The sequence below is a fragment of the Mobula birostris genome, chromosome 23 (assembly GCF_030028105.1).
Source record: "Mobula birostris isolate sMobBir1 chromosome 23, sMobBir1.hap1, whole genome shotgun sequence".
Lineage (NCBI taxonomy): Eukaryota > Metazoa > Chordata > Chondrichthyes > Myliobatiformes > Myliobatidae > Mobula > Mobula birostris.
This window is the reverse complement of record NC_092392.1, coordinates 29,212,060-29,234,267: the sequence shown is the minus strand read 5'-3', so window position 1 is coordinate 29,234,267 and position 22,208 is coordinate 29,212,060. Positions and strand designations below refer to the sequence as shown.

Genomic DNA, 22,208 nt, shown 5'->3' with positions numbered 1-22,208 from the left:
CCTGGGACAGTTCCAAGTTCTCTGGGACAGATAACACTGTACCCATTGTGATTGAAAGTAGAAATGCCACAGTATGTCAGGGCAATTTTTCTGAGCTTGGGACATAGCTCATTAATCTGTTGCTTCTATCTCAGTGAGAAGGTTGTGAGTCCTAATCCTGGCACTGAGACTCAGAGTGCCACAGAACAGAAGCAGGCTCTTTTGCCCATCACCTTTACCAAGTGAGCAGCAAGCAGAGGCAGTGGTGTGACTGTTGTTCTTGCTGTGACGTTGCATGTTCTCTCTCCACTTCAAACAGGATCACTCCGTTTGCTTCAGCGATTGTTCCTATGTGCATTCCTTGGAGAACCACACTTTGACATTCGAATTCAGCGGCCTTAGTGGCGTCTCCTCCTTAATGAATGGACCCAGCTTTACATCCAGGGGGACAAAGTATTTTCACTTCTTTAACATCAGTTTATGTGGAAGTGAGGTATGTGGATTTCAGCAGACATTTTTACAGTACTGTGCAAACGTCTTAGGGACCGTATATACAGCTAGGGCGCCTAGTACTGTATTTGTCGATGTGGAGCAGGGACTGAGTTCGTAAATCTGGTGGGAGCAAAGGATGTTGGGAATGGTGAGGGTGGAGCGCCATGGGAGGGATGAAGGACAGGTGGCAGAGAAGGAGTGACAAGGGCAGGGGTTGCACTGAGGCATTGGGCAAGGTCATCTGATTCCAAACAATTGGTTTATTGATCATTACAGAATGTCTGTCTGGTGCTTCCCACTCCCTCACCTCTCCCTTCCCCTTTTCCCAACCATGATTCCCCTCTCCCTGCCTCCTTCCCACTCAATAGAGACCCATATCAGAATCAGGTTTATCTTCACTCAAGTATGTCATAACGGCTGGTAGCCTAGTGGTATCCACACCGGACTTTGAAGCGAGGAGTATCGGGTTTGAATCCAGCCGGCTCCCTGCACACTTTCCACCCGTGCTGCCTTGAGCATCAAGTTAGTAACTCAATCTCGTGAAAAAACAGACAAAAATGCTAAAGAAATGGCAAGGTTTCTGCCTGATGCACCACTAGGCACAGAGAAGAACACCATACAGTGCCTATAAAAAGTATTCACCCGAATGGCATGTTTTATTGTTTTACAACATTGAATCACAGTGGATTTAAATTTTTTTTAACACTGATCAACAGAAAAGGACTATTTCATGTCAAAGTGAAAACAGATCTCTACAAAGTGATCTAAATTAATTACAAATATAAAACACAAAATAATTGATTCACCCCCTTTAATATGACACACCAAATCATCACTGGTGCAGCCAATTGGTTTTAGAAGTCACATCATTAGTTAAATGGAGATCTGTTTTTGGAGACCTGTGTGCAGTCAAGGGGTTTCAATTGATGGTAGTAAAACGACACCTGTATCTGGAAGGTCCAACTGCTGATGAGTCAGTATCCTGGCAAAAACTACACCAAGAGGACAAAATAACACTCCAAGCAACTCCGCAAAAAGTTTGGTGGTGGCTGCATCATACTGTGGGGATGTTTCATTGCAGCTGACCCTAGAAGGCTTGTGAAGGTAGAGGGTATAATGAATGCAGCAAAATACAGGGATATCCTGGAGAAAAACTTGATGCAGCCTGCAAGAGAAATGTGACTCGGGAGATTTGTTTTCCAGCAAGACAATGACCCTAAGCATAAAGCCAAAGCTATACAGGAATGGCTTAAAAATAACAAAGTTAATGATCTGGAGTGGCCAAGTCTGGGCCAGACCTCAATCCAATTGAGAAATTGTGGCTGGACTTGAAAAGGGCTGTTCACTCACGATCCCCATGCAGTCTGACATAGCTTGAGCAGTTTTGTAAAGAAGAATGAGGAAAAATTGCAGTGTCCAGATGTGCAAAGCTGATAGAGACCTATCCACACAGACTCAAGGCTGTTATTGCTGCCAAAGGTGCATCTACTAAATACTGACTTGAAGGGGGTGAATACTTGTGCAATCAATTATTTTGTTTTATATTTGTAATTAATTCAGATCACTTTGTAGAGATCTGTTTCACTTTGACACGAAAAGGTCTTTTTCTGTTAATCAGTGTCATAAAAGCCAAATTAAATCCATTGCAATTCAATGTTGTAAAACAATAAAACATGAAAACTTCCATGGGGGTGAATACTTTTTACAGGCACTGTACATAAGTCATGAAATTTGTTTTTTTGCGGCAGCAGTACGGTGCAATACATAAAATTACTACAGTACTGTGCAAAAGTCTTAGGCACCCTAGATATATATATGTGCCTAAGACCTTTGCACAGTACTGTACATGAGTGATATTTATTGTTGAGGGAGTTTGTGTTGTAACCCTGTAATTAATTACCATGCTGTTCTGAGCTGGTCCCATTTGCTCATGTTTACCCACAGCCCCCAAACATTTCCTATCCACGTACCTGTCCAAATGCCTGTTAAATGTTAAACACGAGACTATGCAGATTCTGGAAATCCAGAGATACACACACAAAATGCAGGAGGAACTCAGTGGGTTAGGCAGCATCTATGGAGAGCAATGAAGAGTCAATGTTTTAGGCCGAGACCCTTCACCAGAGTGCCTGTTAAATGTTGTTAGTGTACTTCCCTCAGCCACTTCCTCCAGCAGCTCGTTCTGTTTACGGACTTCTCTGTCCTTGGTCTGATTAACCAGCCTGCTGTGCATGATGTCTTGGAATAATTGTTATTCTAGGGAGATATAGTCTGACTCTTGCCTCTGGTGAGTGACCTTGTTGGTGTTGACCTTCAGCAATTAGATCAGCACTACGGACTCAGCAGGGAGGGTTGGAATGCAGGCAATCGAGGGAATTTATTTCTGGGAATGGAGGTGCCTTCATGGACCCTTGTGCCTGATGCCTTGTTCTGTAGGATCTGCAAGATTGACCATCCAGAGAAGTGACTACCCTCTGTCAGACTCCTAATGTAGGGTCTCGGCCTGAAACCTTTTTGATGCCCTGCACCCCTACCATCAACCGAGGGGATGGTGGACCCCATGTTGGGAATCCTTGGCTGTTTATTCCTTTCCATAGATGCTGCTGGACCTGCTGAGTTTCTCAAACACTTGCGCGCGTGTGTGTGTGTGTGTGTGTGTGTGTGTTGCTCTGGATTTCCAGCATCTGCAGAATCTCTTGTGTTTACGTTAACGAAAAGTCTTGTGTTCATTCCCAATTCCTCTCTCTCCATTCAGGGAAAGAAGACCGCAATATGCTCAGACAACGTTACCGACGTGACTTTGCAGGATGTACAGAGCGACTCCAGTGACTTCACCAGTGACATCAGGTCTTTTCTCTGCCAGTCAACCATCATCCCTTCAGATGGGAGGAGCTTCAGAAAGGCCCTGTCATCTCAGTCTATAAGCTTGGGTGATATCTTTCTAGGTCAGTTAGCATTGTGGGGCAAGTTCCGGATCATTTTGTAATGTGAATTGTTGTGTACGCTGGTTGAAGTGGAATATATTTGAATGTGGTGCATTGAATGAATTGGTCATTTGTTATTGCTGGAAGGTAGAGTCCAACACTTGTGGTTAGTTTGCAATCCAGACAGACCATAAGACATACGAGCAGAGTTAGGCCAATCAGGCCATTGAGTCTGCTGCACCATTCCATCATGGCTGATTTAATCCCATTCTCCTATCTTCTCCCTGTAACCTTTGACACCCTTACTAATCAATTATCATTATGTGCTGTGTTGTATGACATGGGCGATGATGATCAATGACCATGATTGTTCTTGGCAAATTTTTTTGTGGTTTGCCATTGCCGCCTTCTCGGCAGTGTCTTTACAAGATGGGTGACCCCAGCCGTTATCAATACGCTTCAGAGATTGTCTGCCTGGCGTCAGCGGTCACAGAACCAGGACTTGTAATATGCACCAACTGCTCATACGACCATCCACCACCTGCTGCCATGGTTCCATGTGACCCTGATCGGGGGGATTAAACCCTTGCCCAAGGGTGACCTGTTGGTTAGAGGAGGGAAGGAACACCTTACACCTCCTTTGGCGGAGACGTATGTCCCTCCCGCCACCAAAGAACCTATTAACCTCCACACTAAGTATACCCAATGACTTGGCCTTCACAGCCATCTGTAGCAACGAATTCCATCCTGCCATAATACATAATTATACAGAGGTGGTACCAAATGCAGAACGTAGTGTTGAAGTTACAGAGAAAATGTAGAGCGGGTAGACCAATGAAATACAAGGGTCACAACAAGGTGGATCAGAAGATCAAGAATATTTCCAGACAGTTATAACTCCAACCAGTACCTGGAATTGGTTTATTGGTGTCACATGTACCGAGATACAGTGAAAGGCTTGTCCTACATACTGTTGGGTCTCCATTATTTTCTGATTCTTAGGGTTCTTCTGGGAGTCAAGAATGCAAATAGTCTTAATTCTTAATGATAGGTTATTTTCAAGTACAAACAAACATACAAATACGAAGCAAACTAAGAGCTGAGAAACAAAGCAAAGATGAACAGCAAAAGAGGTGAGGATAAAATAAGAATAAAGAGAATAAAGTGCCACCTCAAAAAAACCCATCACCTTTAAAATCAAGAAAAGAGAAAATCCTTAGGTAAGTAAGCCAATCGCTGGTTGCACAATTACGTCACGTGGGTAATGTGTTAACACTCAGCCAATGAAAATGAGAAAGGTGATAAACCATTAGCTTAACTACTATACTCCTTTCTGCCAGTAGGTGGGGATGAACCACCACATATGTAAAAAATACATGCGTTTGTTAAAAAAGTACAAACTATGACTAAACTACAACTTTAGTAAAGGTACAAATGATTAATCCATAACTTTAGTCTTACATTAATTCATCTTGTAAAAGTATTAAGAAAGCAGGGGTTTCCTACAGTACTTGGGTAAAAATTTTGCCCATATCTTTTCCACCTATCACCTCCCTGCTTCTTACATCATCCCCTTTCCTCCACCCACCTAGCTTCACCTATCATCTTCCAGCTTGTCCTTCTTCCCCTTCCCACCACTTTCTTACTCTGGCTTCTTCCCCCTTCCTTTCCAGTCCTGATGAAGGGTCTCAGCCCAAAACATCAGCTGTTTATGCATTTCCATAAGTGCTGCCTGACCACTGAATTTCTCCAGCATTTTGTGTGTCTTGCTCTGGAGTACCAGCATCTGTAGAATTTCTTGTGTTAATAAATTATACACAATTTTTACAAGAAAGAACATAATCAGTGCCTCTTTCACCTCAGACGGTTGAGGAAGTTTGGTATGGGCCCCCAAATCCTAAGAACTTCCTATAGGGGCACAATTGAGAGCATCCTGACTGGCTGCATCACTGCCTGGTATGGGAACTGTACCTCCCTCGATCGCAGGACTCTGCAGAGAGTGGTGCAGACAGCCCAGCACATCTGTAGTTGTGAACTTCCCATGAGTCAGGACATTTACAAGGACAGGTGTGTAAAAAGGGCCTGTAGGATCATTGGGGACCAAGTCATCTGGGAAACAGTACCGCAGCATAAAAGCCAGGACCAACAGGCTCTGGGACAGCTCTTCCACCAGGCCATCAGACTGATGAACTCACGCTAATTTGAGTGTACTCTATTACTGTACTCTATTTGACTGTTCTATTTATTATAAATTATTATAAATTACTGTGATTGCACATGGCACATTTAGATGGAGACGTAAATGTAAAGATTTTTACTCCTCATGTATGTGAAGGATTTAAGAAATAAAGTCAGTTCAGTTCAATTCAGAACAAAAGCCACTGTCCATCTGTAAGTGATCAAAATGGCCATAGTGTTGCTGTACTGAGGTAGCGTGGTTGTGTGAAAGTTGCAGCAAGGAAAGGGTTAAATGACGTGCTGACAGAACTGAGTGCAGACACTGTACAGGCACCATCTGAACCAAACCTTTGATAGCTAGATCACCTTTGTACAGCCGCTTCTGAGTGTGGATGTTCAGTCAGGCAACAGTCGCGAAGACAAGCTGACAGAGTTGGTGTGCAGGCATGATCAGTCACCCACAACGGAACGCAGCCCTTGAAAACCCAAATCTCCTCTGTACAGCCTTTCTGTTAAAGCCTGGGACCCAAGGTCACCATGCATCCCAAGACAAGATAATGATGCACAACACTTACTATAGGACAGTTATTTTACTAATTTTGAAGTATTATTAGCCTTTAACATGTGCATTTAATTGTTTATTAACACCTGAAATGTATGTTATGATTGGTACTTAAATATGCAAATAATTGCATTCAGAAGTACACATGTTTCTATTAGGTTAATATATCTATACAACTACTAGTAGATTGCTGTATAAAATGGAATTTCTTTGTTCAAACATTAGAACAGTTTGTGAACAGGGGCTGGCTGGTAAATGAAGTAGGATTGAGGAATGAGTGTAAGTTTTCCGTCAGGTTAATCAGTAATGACATTTGGGAGTTACTGCTGGTTTAATCTTTGTTAGCAACCAGTGCTGGTAATTTAGATACTCTGCTGTAGCATTTAGACCAAAAATTTTCTACATTCTGACTTCTTTGTCCTGAAATATTTGGAGAAGTATTCGTTTTTCGAATTACCAAGTTGGAAGCAGAATAGTTGGGATCCTGTGTGGTCATTGCCAGTAATAGCAAGAGGTCTCTGCTGATCTAGTTGGTAAGAAATGAGACTGGCACAAAGCAACTAACTGAAAAAAGCCCCCTAATTTTCATGGCATTTAAATCTGATCCGTGTGTGTATGTGTGTGTGTGTATATATACAGTATGTAGGTATTTATGTAAAATATAAAGGTATATATGTACAGTACGTATATGCAGTATGTGTGTATATATAGAGGTTGGGTTCATGGATTTATGGACCATTCAGAAATCTGACGGTGGTGGGGAAGACGTTGTTCCTAAAACATTTGGGCTCCTGTACCTCCTCTCTGATGATAGCAATGAGAAGAGGGTATGTCCTGGGTCATGAGGATCCTAAATGATGGATATAGCCTTTTTGAGGCAACACCTTTTGAGGGTGTACCTGGTGGTAGGGACGCTAGTGCCCATGATGGAGCTGACTGAGTTTACAATCCTCTGCAGCTTTTTCTGATCCTGTGCAGTGGGTCCACCGTACCCGACAATGATGTGACCAGTCAGAACACTCTCCATGGTATGTCAGTATAAATTTGCTAGAGCTTTTAGTGATATACCAAATCTCTTCAAACTCCCAAAGAAATATAGCCGCTGGTGTGTCTTGGTAATTGTGTTGGGCCTGGGATAGGTCTTCAGTGATGTTGGCATTCATGTTTATACCCTGTTTATGACAATAATCATGAACTTGAGCATAAAGGAGCTATGTTGAATGGTCTTGTTCAGCTAATTCTCTTTTCTTTGCCAGGAGCAAGTGTTGAAACGTCAATGCACAACATTACAGCAAGACCAGACCACTTCCCCCCTCCTCCAACCAACGTACCGGACATCCACTTCTTCTACGTGTAAGTGTGAGAATGTGTCACGGACAGACCCTGAGCATTTGATAGCTTTTGAGTGTAAATACAGAACCTGCGAGTTTCTGATCGGTGGTGGTGGAACAATAGCTTGGTCCTTCTCAGTGTGGCGATGTTGGGTCTGCTGCTTTTCGAATTATATGTCAATGATCTGGATGGCAGAGATGATGGCTTTTTGGCCAAGTTTGCAGACCGTATGGAGATAGGTGGAGGGGCAGGCAATGCTGAGGATGCAAGATGTCTGCAGAAGGACTTGGACAGATTAGGAGAATGGACAAAGAAGGGGGAGATCGAATACAGTGTATGGAAGTGTGTGGTCATACATTTTGGTAGAGGGAATAATGGCACCGACTACTTTCTAAACAGGATGTCAGTTCAGAAATTGGAGGTGCAAAGAGACCTGGGAGTCCTTGTCCCTAAAGGTTAACTTGTAGGTTGAGTCAGTAGTAATGAAGATAAATGCAACATTAGCAAAAGAATTAGAATATAAAAGCAAAGATGTAATGCTGAGAATTCATAAGGCATCAGTCAGACTGCACTTGGAGTATTGCGAGCAGGTTTTGGCCTGTTATTGAAGGAAAGATATGCTGGCATTGGAGAAGGCCTGAGGAGGTTCACGAGAATGATTTCAGGAATGAAAGGATTATCATATAAGGAGTGTTTGATGGCTCTGGGCCTATAGTTGCTGGAGTTGAGAAGAATTGTTGGGGGGGGGGGGATCTCATTGAAACCTATTGAACACTGAAAGCCCTAGATAGAGCAGAAGTGGAGAGGTTGTTTCCTCTGGTGGGGGAGTCAGGGACCAGAGGGCACAGCTTTAGAATAGAAGGGCGTCCCATTAGAACAGAGATTAGAGGAATTTCTGTAGCCAGAGGGTGGTGAATCTGTGGAATTTATTGCCACAGATGGCTGTGGAGGCCAAGTCATTGGGTATATTAAAGCAGAGGTTCTTCTTGTTCTTCTTCTTCTGTTTCCAGCTGTTTAGACGCATCTAGGCATATTACAGCCCTTCGCAGGATGTATAATTAATTACAGAACTTCAAGGAACTCAGATTCTCGAATACAACCTAGTCTCACGTATAAACTGAATGATAGACTCTTCAATCAGATGTTGATTCTCTTGATGGCCAAACAAAGATTGAATAGAAAACCAAAATAAATTTAAGCCAGACAGCCTCTTGAACAACATGCTTCTTTCAATTTTGTATCGATTACAGCTCAGCAAAACATGCTGGACTGTCTCTGGACTACCACAGTCACATAATCCAGTAGGATGTTTTCCTATTATCTTTAAATAATAGATTAGCCCACAATGCCCCAACCTAAGTCTTGTAAATTTCACCATATCTCTACGACTTAAAAAGTAACAGTCTGAGACCTTTTTAACGAGTGGGTGGCTAGAAAAATAATGCCTGCCCCTTAATTCATTTTTCCAATCCTCCTGCCACTTCTTCTCTATACCTTTTTTAATCCTACTTCTCAATTCTGCTCTGCCTAGAGGAACTCTAATTTCTACTTGCCTGCTCTCTAAGGAAGACTTTGCAACGCCATCCACAATTTCATTTCCCTCCACCCCAGCATGCCCAGGTATCCTTGAAAATCTAACTGCACAACCCATCTTCCCTACTCTAAACTACACTAAGAGAATCTCAATAACTATGTCAGGATGAGCTTTTGATTTACTCCCTTTCATAGACTCTAAGGCAGCAGCAGAATCCGAACAGATGATAACCCTATGTGGTCAAGAGGCTTTTATCCCCCATAAGGCCCACAGGATTGCTAATAATTCTGTTGCAAAGACAGAAACACCATCTGAAACCCGGTGACCAATCTTAACTCCACGTTGAGACACATACATCCCAAATCCTGCCCTACTGCTCTCTAGGTCCACTGAGCCATCAGTAAAAATTTTCAGATAAGATCCCCATTTATTATTTAAATATTCATTTGTGATCAACACTGATGAAATTGCACTGCTTCCTTGAAGCTGAAAAAGGAGAAATAGGTCTACTTCTGGCTCTGGAAAGAGCCAAAAAGGGATGGGTGGCAAGCAAATTTGGTCAACTATGTCTTCCTCAGTCAGTTTCAGCTTCACAGCCCAGTTATTAACCAAATCTAAAAATGGGTATCTTTTAATTTTACTTTGGTGCTCCAACTTCCCCTGCAAAAGACACTTTGGTGGACAGCTGTGACTGAGTCCATTTAGCTTTACCCAATACTGCAGGCCCAACTGAATTCATCTTAAATGCAGAGGCACTTCCCCCACCTCCACACGTAATGCCGGGACTGATGTTGTTCTAAAAGCTCCACAACAGAGTCCAAGTGCTTTGGACTGCACAGTGTCTAGTTTTCCAAGCACTGCCGTAGCAGTGGAACCATAAGCAATACAACCATAATCTATAACTGATCTAATCATAGCTAGATATATTAAGTACATAGTTTCCCACCCTGCTCCTCAGTCGCATCCAGCAATACTTCTCATAACATTTAAAACTTTCTCACATTTTCCAATTGTTTTACCTATATGAACCCTCCAAGTAAGTCTTTCATCAAACCAGACACCTAAAAACTTGAATACCTTGACTTTTTCTAGTGGAGAATCATATAGACACAATTCACAATCAGGAATCTTTCTTCTAAAGCCAAAAATCATGTATTTGGACTTAGAAGCAGAAATCCTGAAACCCCATTTATTAGCCCAGTTTTCAACTGATCTTAAAGCCTTTTGTACCTGCCTTAATCTATACTTGATGTTTCTTCCTCTTTTCCAGATTGCACCATCGTCTGCAAACAATGATTTGCCAAATCCTGTCCCTACCTGATCAAAGATATCATTTATCATGACATTAAAAAGAACTGGACTAATGACACTTCCTTGAGGGGTACCATTACCTCTTTTAACTGATTTGGAGCTTGTTCCACCTATTCTTACTTGAATTGTCCTTTCCTTAAGGAAATCTTTGATCCAATTAAACATTCTACCTCTAATTCCCGCATCATAGAGTTTAATTAATAAGCCATCCTTCCGTAGTGAGTTATATGCTCTTTCGATATCTAGAAATACACATACCATTACTTCTCTATTTTAATGCTTTTTTAATATCATGATCTAAAAGGGCAACAGATTCCATTGTTGATCTTCCAGTTCTAAAACCGTTTTGATAGGCAGCAAAATGTCCCTTATTTTCCAAAAAATAAACAAATCTGTTGGTGACCATTTTTCCCCTAGTTTTACAAAGCACTGATGTTAAAACTACAGGCTGATACAAACTAGCACTAGACGCGTCCTTACCTGGCTTTAAAACTGGAACTACCACCGCATGCTTCCATTCTACTGGTAATTTTCCTTCTTTCCACACTGAATTAAATAATGCTAGAATTTCTATTAATACAGAGTCATCTCAATGCTTAAGCAATTCATAACACAGGCCATCCCTACCAGGAGAAGTGTTTGAACCTGATTGGACAGCTTCCTGCAATTCCTGAAGGGAGAAAAACAAATTTATGGAGCTATTATCATCCAAACTCCTGTCCAATTTCCAACTTTCCTTTAACATAATTTCCTTTCTCAAATCACCTAACTCTCCAGAACTGTGTAACGCTGGAACACCTCTACAAACCTATCAGCCTTTTCCTTATTGGTTACAGCTTCAATTTCTCCTTCCAGGTAAGCTGGGATAGATGGTTTCCTATATATCCCTGACATTCTATGAATGATCGTCCATAGCTGCTTTATAGGTGTCTCAGGGCCCAGGGTTCCACAAAATTTTCTCCAACTATCCCTCTTGGCATTTTTAATTACTCTCCTTGCTACTGTTCTTTCCTTTTTATACTCCATAACATTATCTAACACTGGGTACTTTCTTAATTTCCTCTAAGCTCTATTTCTGTTTCTTACTGCTATATCACAATTTTTATTCCACCACAGAACTAGTGCTTGAGCCTTAGGAACATCCTGTAGTGGAATAGTCAACTGAGCACCTTTATGAATTATAGAACAGAGGGATTCTTTCCAATCGTCTATGGAGCCCTCGCTATTAATCTCTTCTATTATACTCACAGCTTTCTCCTGGTATACATCCCAATGGGCCAAAGAAAAATTATACCTAGCAGATCTCTCCTCAACTTCTACTATCAAATTTGTACCAAATCTGCATAATATAGGATAGTGATCACTTCCTAGTGTGTATCTGTCCATAACATCCCATTCCCCAACCCTAACTAAGTTTGAGGAAGTGATAGATAAGTCTAAGTGACTACAAGTATTCTTTACAATATTAAATCTTGTAGGCCTTCCGTCGTTTAGCAGTACCATGTTGTATTTATCTAGAAACTCCTCTACTACCACTCCATTACTATCTTTACTTCCACTACCCCATATAGGATTATGGGCATTGAAATCTCCAACCCAGATTACTGGGGATCTTACCTTATTCATAATTTCATCCAAATCTGATAACATCATATTACCTAGATTATACAAGTTAATCAAAGTTATTTGACCACGAGAGCTCCAAACCTCCACAGCCACAATTTCAAGGTTAGATTTAAAATGAGGTCGTCTAAACTGGAGTCCTGTTTTTATGAAAGTTGCACACCCCCCACCAGATTTACCCATTCTGTCAGCTCTCAAGCTATCATATCCAGGGATCACAAAATCTAAATGAGGCTTTAACCATGTCTCCTGTATATAGATCAAATTAGGCTAGTCTTTAAAAGTTCCAACAAATCTTTTTAATTCTTGACCATTTGCAGATAAACTTCTTGCATTCCATTGTAATATTTAAAAACATCCAAATACTAATTATCGGCCTTTTCATCCATATTAAGCCCCTCCGTACTCTCTGATTCCGACAACTGGGAAGTATTCAGTGATTGTTTGTCTGTCATATACTCATGTAATTTTTCTGGCAAAATCTGTTTTATATCAAGGAATCTCTCTGCAGCTGCAACAACTACTTTTATCATATCCAACCTCTTGGCTGTAGTTTTAGCCCTGACCAGTACATCAACAACAAACGCCAAAAAAGACTCTTTAGTCATCAACAACACGCCTGAAGGAACCATAGTTGGAGAACTCGGAATAAACTGACTCCCCATCATTCCAATCTTTTCTTTACTTATCCTTTGCTCTCTATCAACTTTCTTTACTGCCTCAGCATATGATATTTTTTGTTGGATACTAACATCCTGAATCTGCTTTGCCTTACCAAAATACTCACATCCTCTGAACGCCGCTATATGGTCCCCTCCACAGTTACTGCATTTAGGCACCGCTGCCTTACATGCTTTAATATCATGATCCTCTCCACAATTCATACATCTTCTTTTACCTCAACATAAACCAGCAACATGTCCAAATCTCTGGCAACTATAATAGCGTAAGGGAGGTCTAGTGTATTCTCTAACTGGATAAGACATGCACCCAAGATAGACTCTAGTTGGAAGAACATCACCTGCAAAAACCAGAAGAACAGGAGAATCCCAATTACCATCTTCTCTCGATTTTAATCAGTTGGCTTCAATCACTCGACCACCTTTAATATTGTCCAAGATTTCCTTTTGAGTCATGCCAGATATTGATAGATTAGTAAGGTCATGAAAGGTTGGAGGAGGAAGGCAGGAGAATAGTGTTGAGAGGGATAATAAATGAGCCATGATGGAATGGCGGAGCAGATTCGATGGGCTGAATGGCCTAATTTGGCTCCTATATCTTATGGTCCATGGGTAAGTTGGAGGGAGATCCCTGTTATGTTTTAAGTGTAAAGCAGGTGAAGACTATTCAGCTGCTCACGCCTCCTCCACAGTGGAGTAATCCCCTGGCTGGATGTGAACCTCATATCTCTTTGCTTATTTGTTCATCAGATAAGTTTATCGCTGGTAAGGTCACTATTTCACATTCCTAAATACCTCTGAGAAGCTGGCGCTGAGCCACTGCCTGAAACCGGAATCAGAATCTGGTTTATTATCATTGCTGTATGTCTTAAAATGTGTTTTTTTGCAGCAGTGCAATACAGTGTAATACCTAGAGAATTACTGTAGTTCGAGTTCAAGTTAATTGTCATTCAGCAATAATGAATAGAGCCAAATGAAACAGCATTCTTCTGGGGCCAAGGTGTAAAACACATTACCAACAGCACAAGGCATATCAGAAAGCATACAGTCACAACAAAAAATAAATAATGTAGTTCAAGTCATGGCTTGTAGAAAAATGGTGCATGGGATGTCCTCCTGGTGCAGCTTGTTCTTCCACCGAGCAAACACCGGAGGGCAGCACTGATGCAATGGGCCAGCCCCCAACCCATCATGGACTCCAGCGCGCCCACAGAGACCTCTGCTTTCTCCCACACCACCCTGGCATATCCCCTCCTGGCCACAACCAAGACAACATAGCTCCCCCACCCCACCACCACCGTTGGTCTCACCAATGATGCAGTGAACGGACCTGCAGTATTCCACATTACCAATATCCAACAGTGTCTTGTGATCACAAGGAAAACAATAATAACAATAAAAATAAATAAAAATACAAAAAAATGGTGAGGTAGTGTTCATGGTTTGTTTGTGTGACAGTGCTTTACTGACATCTTATATGTGCTTGCTATCTTATATGTGCTCTGTGTGCCTTGTGCTGTGTGTGACTGTTGGTACTGTGTTTTGCATCTTGACCCCAGAGTAACACTGTTTCATTTGGCTGTGTTCAAGGGTATTCATGTATGGTTGAATGACAATTAAACTTGAACTTGGGTTCATTTCAGCTCTTAGCAGTGTGGGGGAACAGAGGGATCTTTGGGTTCACATTCATAGGTCCCTCAAAGTTGCCTCTCAATTTGATAGGGTTGTTAAGAAGGCGTTATGGTGTGTTGGTGTTCATTAGTCAGGGGGATGGAGTTGAAGTGTTTCAGCTCTATAAAACCATGGTGCGACCACACTTGGAATATTGTGTTCAGTTCTGGTGACCTCGTTATAGGAAAGTTGAGGCTTTAGAGAGGGTGCAGAGGAGATTTACCAGGATTAGAGAGCAAGTCTTATGAGGATGGTTGAGTGAGAAAGGGTTTTTCTCTTTGGTGCAAAGGAGGATGAGAAGTGAGTTTGTTGGAGGTGTGCAAGATGATCCTAGATAGAATGGGCAGCCAGAGACGTTTTCCCAGGGTAGAAATGGCCTATATTAGAGGGCCTTTAAAGTGATTAGAGGAAAGTATAGAGGGAACATCAGAGATACTTTATTTACCCAGAGAGTGGTGAGTGTGTGGGTCGTGGTGGTAGAGGCAGATACATTAGGGCCATTTAAGAAATGATAGGAAAATAGAGGGCTGTCATATATGTGCTATACGTGCTATGACTGTTGGTGCTGTGTTTTGCACCTTGGTCCTGAAGTAATGTGGTTTCATTTGGTTGTATTCATGTATGGTCGAATGACAATTCAACTTGATGTGCAAGTGTCACCATGCTTCCAGCATAACATGCCTACTACTTACGAACTCTAATCCGTACACCTTTGGAAGGTGGTAGGAACCCGGAGCACCTGGAGGAAGCCCACACAGTCATGGAGAGAACATACAAGGTCCTTGCAGACAGCAGTGTGAATTGAACCCAGAATGCTACTGTGCCACACCTCAGCATGATCCTGATCAGTGCGGGCTGATAGGTTTTGGGAGGGCTGCTAAGAGTATTACAGTATATGCAGAGTGAATTGTAGGGGTCAAGAGTGTTAATTGATTTCCTTCTTTTTTCTATATTATGTACTGCATTGAACTGCTGCTGGTAAGTTAACAAATTTCACGACACATGCCAGTGATAATAAACCTGATTCTGATGTACAGTTCAGGAATCCCTGAAGGTGCCAGCACAGGTCAATAAAGGGTTGAAGAAGGCACATGGAATACTAGCCTGCATTTGGCCAGGGCATAGAGTATCGGTGGTTCCTTAAGGCTGTCATTGCTGGGGGAGGTTGTGGGGATAAGCTCCCACCGTCTGTTAAATGCTCCCAATAATATGTGTCTCAAATAGCCTCTGACAGTCAAGTCCAGCTCTTGGCCTTCATGTGTGACTTAGCAACTAAGCCTAGTGGAACCGTATCTACTGAATGGAGGAGGGGTAAAGGTGGTTTACTGGCGCCTTAAAACCAGTCGCTTCAGGCAGGTGGGCCTTGTCAGCCATGATTGGCAGCTCATTGAGGAGAAGGATAACTCGGATCTCAAGCCTCCGCTGCCTTGCAGCTATACGCATGCATGGGAAAGGCTTCGGGAGTAAACCCCGAGGAAAGGTCCAGAGCTGGAGTCATTAAGGCAGTCTTATGTTCAATGCTGACGGGCAACTCCTGCAAGGCTGCTGGTGCCAAACTGTATTGGTTTCTGCTGTTCCTCTGGGTTCATCAGATGCATGGAGAGAGGGAGTTTGCTGTGTGGACGACAGCTTGCTCCCTGTACTGCCCTGGCTTGTGTATCACATAGGTGGCTGGGATGCAACATCCATGGTTGGCCTCGATCAAAGGAGGGCCTCAGGAGTATAGAAACACGGAAATCACAGTACAGCTTTACAAAAGTTTGGTTGTGTCACAACTGTGTGTTGGTCTGTTCGTCACACTGTAGGAATAGTTGTTGATTGTACTGGAGAGGGTGCAGAGGAGACTCACTACGATCTTGCCTGGGATGGAACATTTCAGTTATGAGGAGAGACTAGATTGGCTGGCTTAATTTTCGAGGAGCAGAAAAGGCTGAGCGTGTGAAGGGGTGTCAGGATCTAATAGAGGAAATAAAAAAATTGTAAGGGGCATAGTATAGGTACAGCACTGTGCAAAAGTATTAGGCAAATTGTTTGGCAAGGACTAGATAGGCTGAATGGCCTGTACTTTTCTATGACTCTATGACATACATGGTGCCTAAAATTTTTGCATAGTTGGGTAATAATTTTATGTATTGCACTACACTGCTGCTGTAAAAGAAAAACTAATTTCATGATATATGTGAGTGATGATAAACCTGATTCTGATGTGGGTCTCTTTTGTGGACTGAGAGTGGGAAGGGGTCAGGGAGAGGGGAATCATGGTTGGGAAAAGGGGAAGGGAGAGGGGAGGGAGCGGGAAGCACCAGAGAGACATTCTGCAATGATCAATAAACCAATTGTTTGGAATCAAATGAGCCTGCTGTCTCAGGGTTGGTTGTGCCTGCACACCTCCCCCACCCCTGCCAGTGGCACTTCTTCTCTGCCACCTGTCCCACACCCCTCCCACGATGCTCTACCCTTGTCAGTCCCAACGCCCTGTGCTTCTGCCAGACTTACAACTCACTCTTCTCCATGTTGACAAATACAGTACTGTGCAAAAATCTTAGGCACCCTAGCGATGTATATGTGCCTGAGACTTTCGCACAGTATTGTACATGCTTCCCTAAGCGGCATGGTAGCATAGTGGTTAGCACCAACGACTTGGGTTCAATCCCTGCCGTTGCCTGTAAGGGACTTGTATGTTCTCCCTAACACCGTGTGTGTTTCCAAAGACGTGGGTTAATGGGATAATTGGTCACACGGGTACAATTGGGTGTCATGGAAAGACCTGTTACTGTGGTGTATCTCTAAGTTTAAAAAAAAACTGGAAGTGAATTCACAGGGAGATAAGTTGGGGAAGAAGGCCTTAGGAAGCTGGCCTTCATCAGTCAGGGCACTGGATATAGAAGTTGGAATGTTGTATTGTGCAGGGGGTTTGAAACATTGTGTTCAGTTTTGCTCACCATGCTATGGGAATCATTAAAAGATCATTAAATCTGCACAGTGTGTAAAGAAGATTTAGGAGGATGTTGCTGGGAATGGAGGGACTGAGATTTGCAGAGAGGTTGAGCAGGTTGGTCCTATTTTCATTTTATGGTGTAGGAGAATGCAGGGTAATGTTAGAGGTGTAACTCATGATGTTACACACCTCTACGGGATCACCCCTCAGTATCTTACTCTCCAAGGGATAAAGAATTAGCCTGCCCAACCTCTCCCTATAACCCTAGAGTCATAGAAAGGTACAACACAGAAACAGGCCCTTCAGCCCATTGAATCTGTGCTGAACCATTTAAAACTGCCTACTGTCATTGACCTGCAGCGGGGCCATATCCCTACCATCTATGTACCTATTCAAACTTCTCCTAAATGTTGAAATTGAGCTCACATGCACCACTTGCATTGGCAGCTCATTCCACACTCTCACGACCCCCTGAGTGAATTTTCCCTTCATTTCCCCTGTAAATTTTTCACTTTTCACCCTTAGTCCATGACCTTTATTTCTAGTCCCAGCCAACCTCAGTGGAAAAAGCCTGCTTGCATTTGCCCTATCTATACCCCTCATAATTTTGTACGCCTCTATCAAATCCCCTCTCAATCTTCTACATTCCAAGGAACGAAGTCCAAACCAATTCAATCTTCCTTTTCTAGCTCAGGTCCTCCAGACCTGGCAGCATCCCTGTAAGTCTTTTCTGCACTGCATCCAGGTTTAATGATCTTTCATCAGTTGGGTAAAGTCTGGAACTGATCATTGTTTTAAGATGAAGAGAAGTGGGTGGGGAGAAGAGGAAAATCAGTGGTGGGGTGGGGTGAAGAGGAAGTTCTGTGGTGAAGAGGAAGTTCTGTGGTGAAGGGGAAGTTCTGTGGTGGGGGAAGACAGAGACCGACTTACAAGTGCTGATGGTATCAGTTGAGGTGGAGGTTGACAGCTTGTGAATTATAGCTCTTATCTCTGGGGAAGGCATTAATAGAGAGAGATGAATGAAGAGATAGGAAAGAAAGAGAAAGAGAGTAATAAACAGTGTTGGAGTTGGAGGATTCAGAACGCTGGAAATGTGTACAAAAAAGATTAGATAAATTCAGCTGGTCAGGCAGCATCTGCAGAGAGAGAAACAGTTAATGAGTCCTGAAGAAGAATCTCGGCTTGAAACGTCAACTGTTTACGCTTTTCCATAGATGCTGCCTGACCTCCTGAGTTCTCCAGCATTCTGTATGTGTGTTGCTCTGAATTTCCAGCATCTGCAGATTTTCTTGTGTTTGTAATGTTGAAGTTGATGACATTTTAGCAGATGAGATGCTCTCCTTGAACTGAACTAGAAGGTACTTAAACTCTTCCAGCGAGTGTTTGGTTGCCATGGTAACATAGCGGTTAGTGCTTCGCTATTTCAGTTGGGGGGGGTTGGAATTCAGAGTTCAATCCCAGAGGCCTCTGTGAGGAGTCTGTATATGGAATGCATGTGTTTTCTCCGGGTGCTCTGGTTTCCTCCAACATTCCAATAACATACTGGGTAGGTTAGCTGGTCATTGTAAATTGTCCCGTGGTTAGGTTAGGGTTAAATCGGGGTTGTCAGAGGGGGGCTGGGTGGTGCAGCTCGGAAGGCCGGAAAGCCCTATTCTGCACTGCATCCGGAAACAAAATCTATAAAATACAACAAAGTACAGTAATGTTAATATCCTCTATAAGCGCAGCGATCCTTGTCAAATTCCTCACACCGTCCCTTCTTCAGTATAAGGTTGAGGGTTCAGGTGCAAAGTACCTCCTGATCTGGTTTGTGTCTCCTGGGCTCTTTGTCGTGTGAGATCATGCAATGGTACCTGGTGTCTAGCTGCCCTATGGCTTCCCAGTGTGTGCTGATGTCAGGGGTGTGTTGCGTATCAGACCACAGGTGACTACAGTTTTCTACAGTGACCTCCGCGTGGGCCGGTGGAGTCACACAGATATGGCGGCTTTAACGGGCACTGCTGGTCAACGGTGGAAGGGTGAAAGTCTCATTCTCCCATTGCAGATCGTCGATGTCAACCACCTCTTGTGAAAGTGAACGTGGAGCAGTGGTGACCATGAGATGCAATCCAGCAAAGGCTGGGCGAGGAGAAATCTCTGTACCAAGGTACTCTCGTCACCGACGGCTGTGTGCAGTAATCGTCTGGCTTAATGTTGACATTGCAGGACTGAGAATGACAAGCTGGCTCAACTTCAAGCTGGCTCAACTTCCACCTCCCCCTCCATCTCCCCTCCCTGTAATTCCTCTGTTCCCCTGCCTCCTCTTCACCCCTCCCTCTGTCCCAGGTCACGTCTCACTTCTCGCTCAGGTCTCACCTCCCTCACACTCTCTGGCTGCACCATTCAGACTCCCTCTGGACCCCCCCCCCCCCCCCGACACCACCCTCTGTGGCTCCACCTCATCCCCTCTGGACCCGCTTCCCCTTCCTACCTTCTGGCCCCCCCTCAATCACCGCCCTCTGGTACCACCTCACCCCTCCCTACCGTCTACCTTCACCTCCCTCTGGACCCACTTCTCATTCCTTTGGCTCGCAACAGTGGTCACTTCTCACCAGCTCCCTCTGATCCTGCCTGTCTCCTCCGTCCAGCCTCCACTCTCGCTGGTCCTGCTTCCCTCCCCCACCTCTTGTCTCTGCCTACCCCACTCTTGTCCCCACCAGCCAACCTCCGGCCCCACCTCTAACTCCTTCTAGCCTTCCCTCCGCACTCACCGTCTGTTCCCATCTTCCTCTCTCCTTCTGAGGTGCCCAGTGAAGGCAATACAAGGATGTGTTCTGTTGCTCGAATGCAGAGGAGGCCGCGCCGTGAACTCTTCCAGGGATGTCCTCATTGTTCCAACCATGTGAAATAACTACTGCCTTTTTTCACAATTCTGTCAAGAACATCTCAGACCTGAAGCGTCAGTTCTTCTCTTTACCACATTGCGTTATGATGCTACTGAGTTTTCCCAGAATTTTCTGTTTTTATTTAACATTTCAGATCAAAAATATATTTTTCATTATTTAATTACATGTTTTGTTTGCAGTTAATTACTTATTTGAAAATTTTAGGTGTCTTAAATCTAGGCAAAATGTAATCTCTTTGAACGAATGTCAGAGAAAACCATGGAAAATGGTGTTCGATCATCAGCTTTGCCAGCTGTCGAATATTGTCAGGATGTTTCTGAGAGGCTTCTCCACACTCTGTCCTGCTGGTGGGCCTGCAGCCCAGCACATTTTGCTGGACATTGGCCAGAGAAGTTGGCCTTCTGTGTCCATGTCTGGTGTTCATGGGGGGGAAAGTGGACAGTGAGTTTGGGTCAGAAAACTCTTGATCATCTCTTCCTGTCCCTGTGAAATTCGTTTTTTGTTTGAGTACTATGTTCCATACTTGGTGGATGTAAAGTGCTCTGGAAAATCTCCAGGCTGTACAAAGACAAGAGATTGTGCAGATGCTGGAAATCCAGAGCAACACACTGTAAATGCGGGAGGAACTCAGCAGGTCAGGCAGCATCTATGGACAGGGATAAACAGTTGACGTTTCAAGCTGAGACCTTTTGGCAGGACTGGAAAGGAAGGCTGAAGATGCCAGATTAAAAAGGTGGGTGCGCGAGGAGAAGGAGGACAAGATGGCAGGTGATAAGTGAGACAAGGTGAGAGGGGAGTTAGGTGGATGGGGAAGGGGGCATGAAGTGAGAAGCTGGGAGGTGATAGGTGGAAAAGGTAAAGGGCTGAAGAAGAAGGAATCTGAGAGGACAGGAGAGTGGACCATGGGAGAAAGGGAATCTGGAGGGGAACCAGAGGGAGGTGATAGGCAAGTGAGGAGAAGAGAAGGGGTAAGAGGGATCCAGAATGGAGAATGGAAAAATGGAGGAGGGAGAGAAATGATTGGACGTAAGAGAAATCAATATTCATGCTGTCATGTTGGAGGCTACCCAGATGGAATGTCCTGACAGTATTCGACAGCTGGCAAAGCTGGGGGAAGGGTGGAGTGGTGAGACAGTGTGTGTGTGTCCTGATGGCTCTCCCTAGTGCCCTGCCTTGAGTGAATGACGTTTCCCTTCACACTGCAGTAATTGTCCTGGAGGGACGTGTGATGGATGCATTTTCCATTTCCTGTGGGAGAGTGCAGAGGCCTGCCCCCTGTGTACCAGTAACGACTACCATGAGATTGAAGGAGCCTGCAGAGGTGGAGTTCAGGTAAGCCAGTGGTGCTGGTCATTGTTAATGGGAATCCAAGTTCTTCTGAGCTGGACTGAAAGTTTGTCTTAGAACATGGATGACTGGAATGGCAGCTGATCTCAGTGCAGAAAGGGTTGATAGGCTCATTTGAGAATAACAGCACAAGAAGAGGCCATTCAGTCCATCTAGTAGGTGCCAAAATATTAATCGGTCTAGGTCCATGGACACGAGTAAGAAGACCTTTCAACAGATTTATAACTGGAGTAGACTGTGTTCTTGAGCCCAGGGGTACCAGATGGAAGAAGGGAGACGAGGGACTGTCCAGGGTGTGTGAATTCTTTGATTATGCTGCCTGCTTTACTGAGGCAGTGAGAAGGGCAGACAGAGTCCCTGCAGAGGAGACTTGTTCCTACCTCAGTAAAAGACGTGAGGATGACAATCTCATCTGTTCTCTCAAAGGAAACGACATATGTGTGGAAGGAGCCAAAAGTGTGCAGCAAAGGGGAGACGCTGCCCAACAAAAGCATAGCCAACTGCGAGATGATAGACTTCTGGCTGAAGGTGGTGGTAGGAATTGGTGCCTTCACTGCAGTCCTGCTCGTAATCTTAACGTGCTACTTCTGGAAGAAGAACAAGAAGTGAGTGAGAGTATCACTGATGGTGTAGGTGGTGTGGGTGAGAGTATCAATGATGGTGTGGCTGAGAGTATCACTGACGGTGTGGGTGAGAGTATTACTGACGGTGTGGGGGGTGTGGCTGAGAGTATCACTGTCGGTGTGGGCGAG

The 22,208-nt window shown here is 43.8% G+C and overlaps 1 protein-coding gene across 1 annotated transcript in view; it reads left to right on the top strand.

Annotated features, from left to right (window-relative positions):
- The window catches only part of elapor2b (endosome-lysosome associated apoptosis and autophagy regulator family member 2b), a 151,561-nt gene that overhangs the window by 108,127 nt on the left and 21,226 nt on the right, over nt 1-22,208 (top strand). Inside the window, exons 15-20 of the mRNA XM_072240954.1 lie at nt 299-472; nt 3,227-3,416; nt 7,392-7,488; nt 19,269-19,370; nt 21,315-21,441; nt 21,883-22,061. Of these exons, the coding sequence (XP_072097055.1) occupies nt 299-472; nt 3,227-3,416; nt 7,392-7,488; nt 19,269-19,370; nt 21,315-21,441; nt 21,883-22,061 (869 nt within the window). The remainder of the gene's footprint in view (nt 1-298; nt 473-3,226; nt 3,417-7,391; nt 7,489-19,268; nt 19,371-21,314; nt 21,442-21,882; nt 22,062-22,208) is intronic.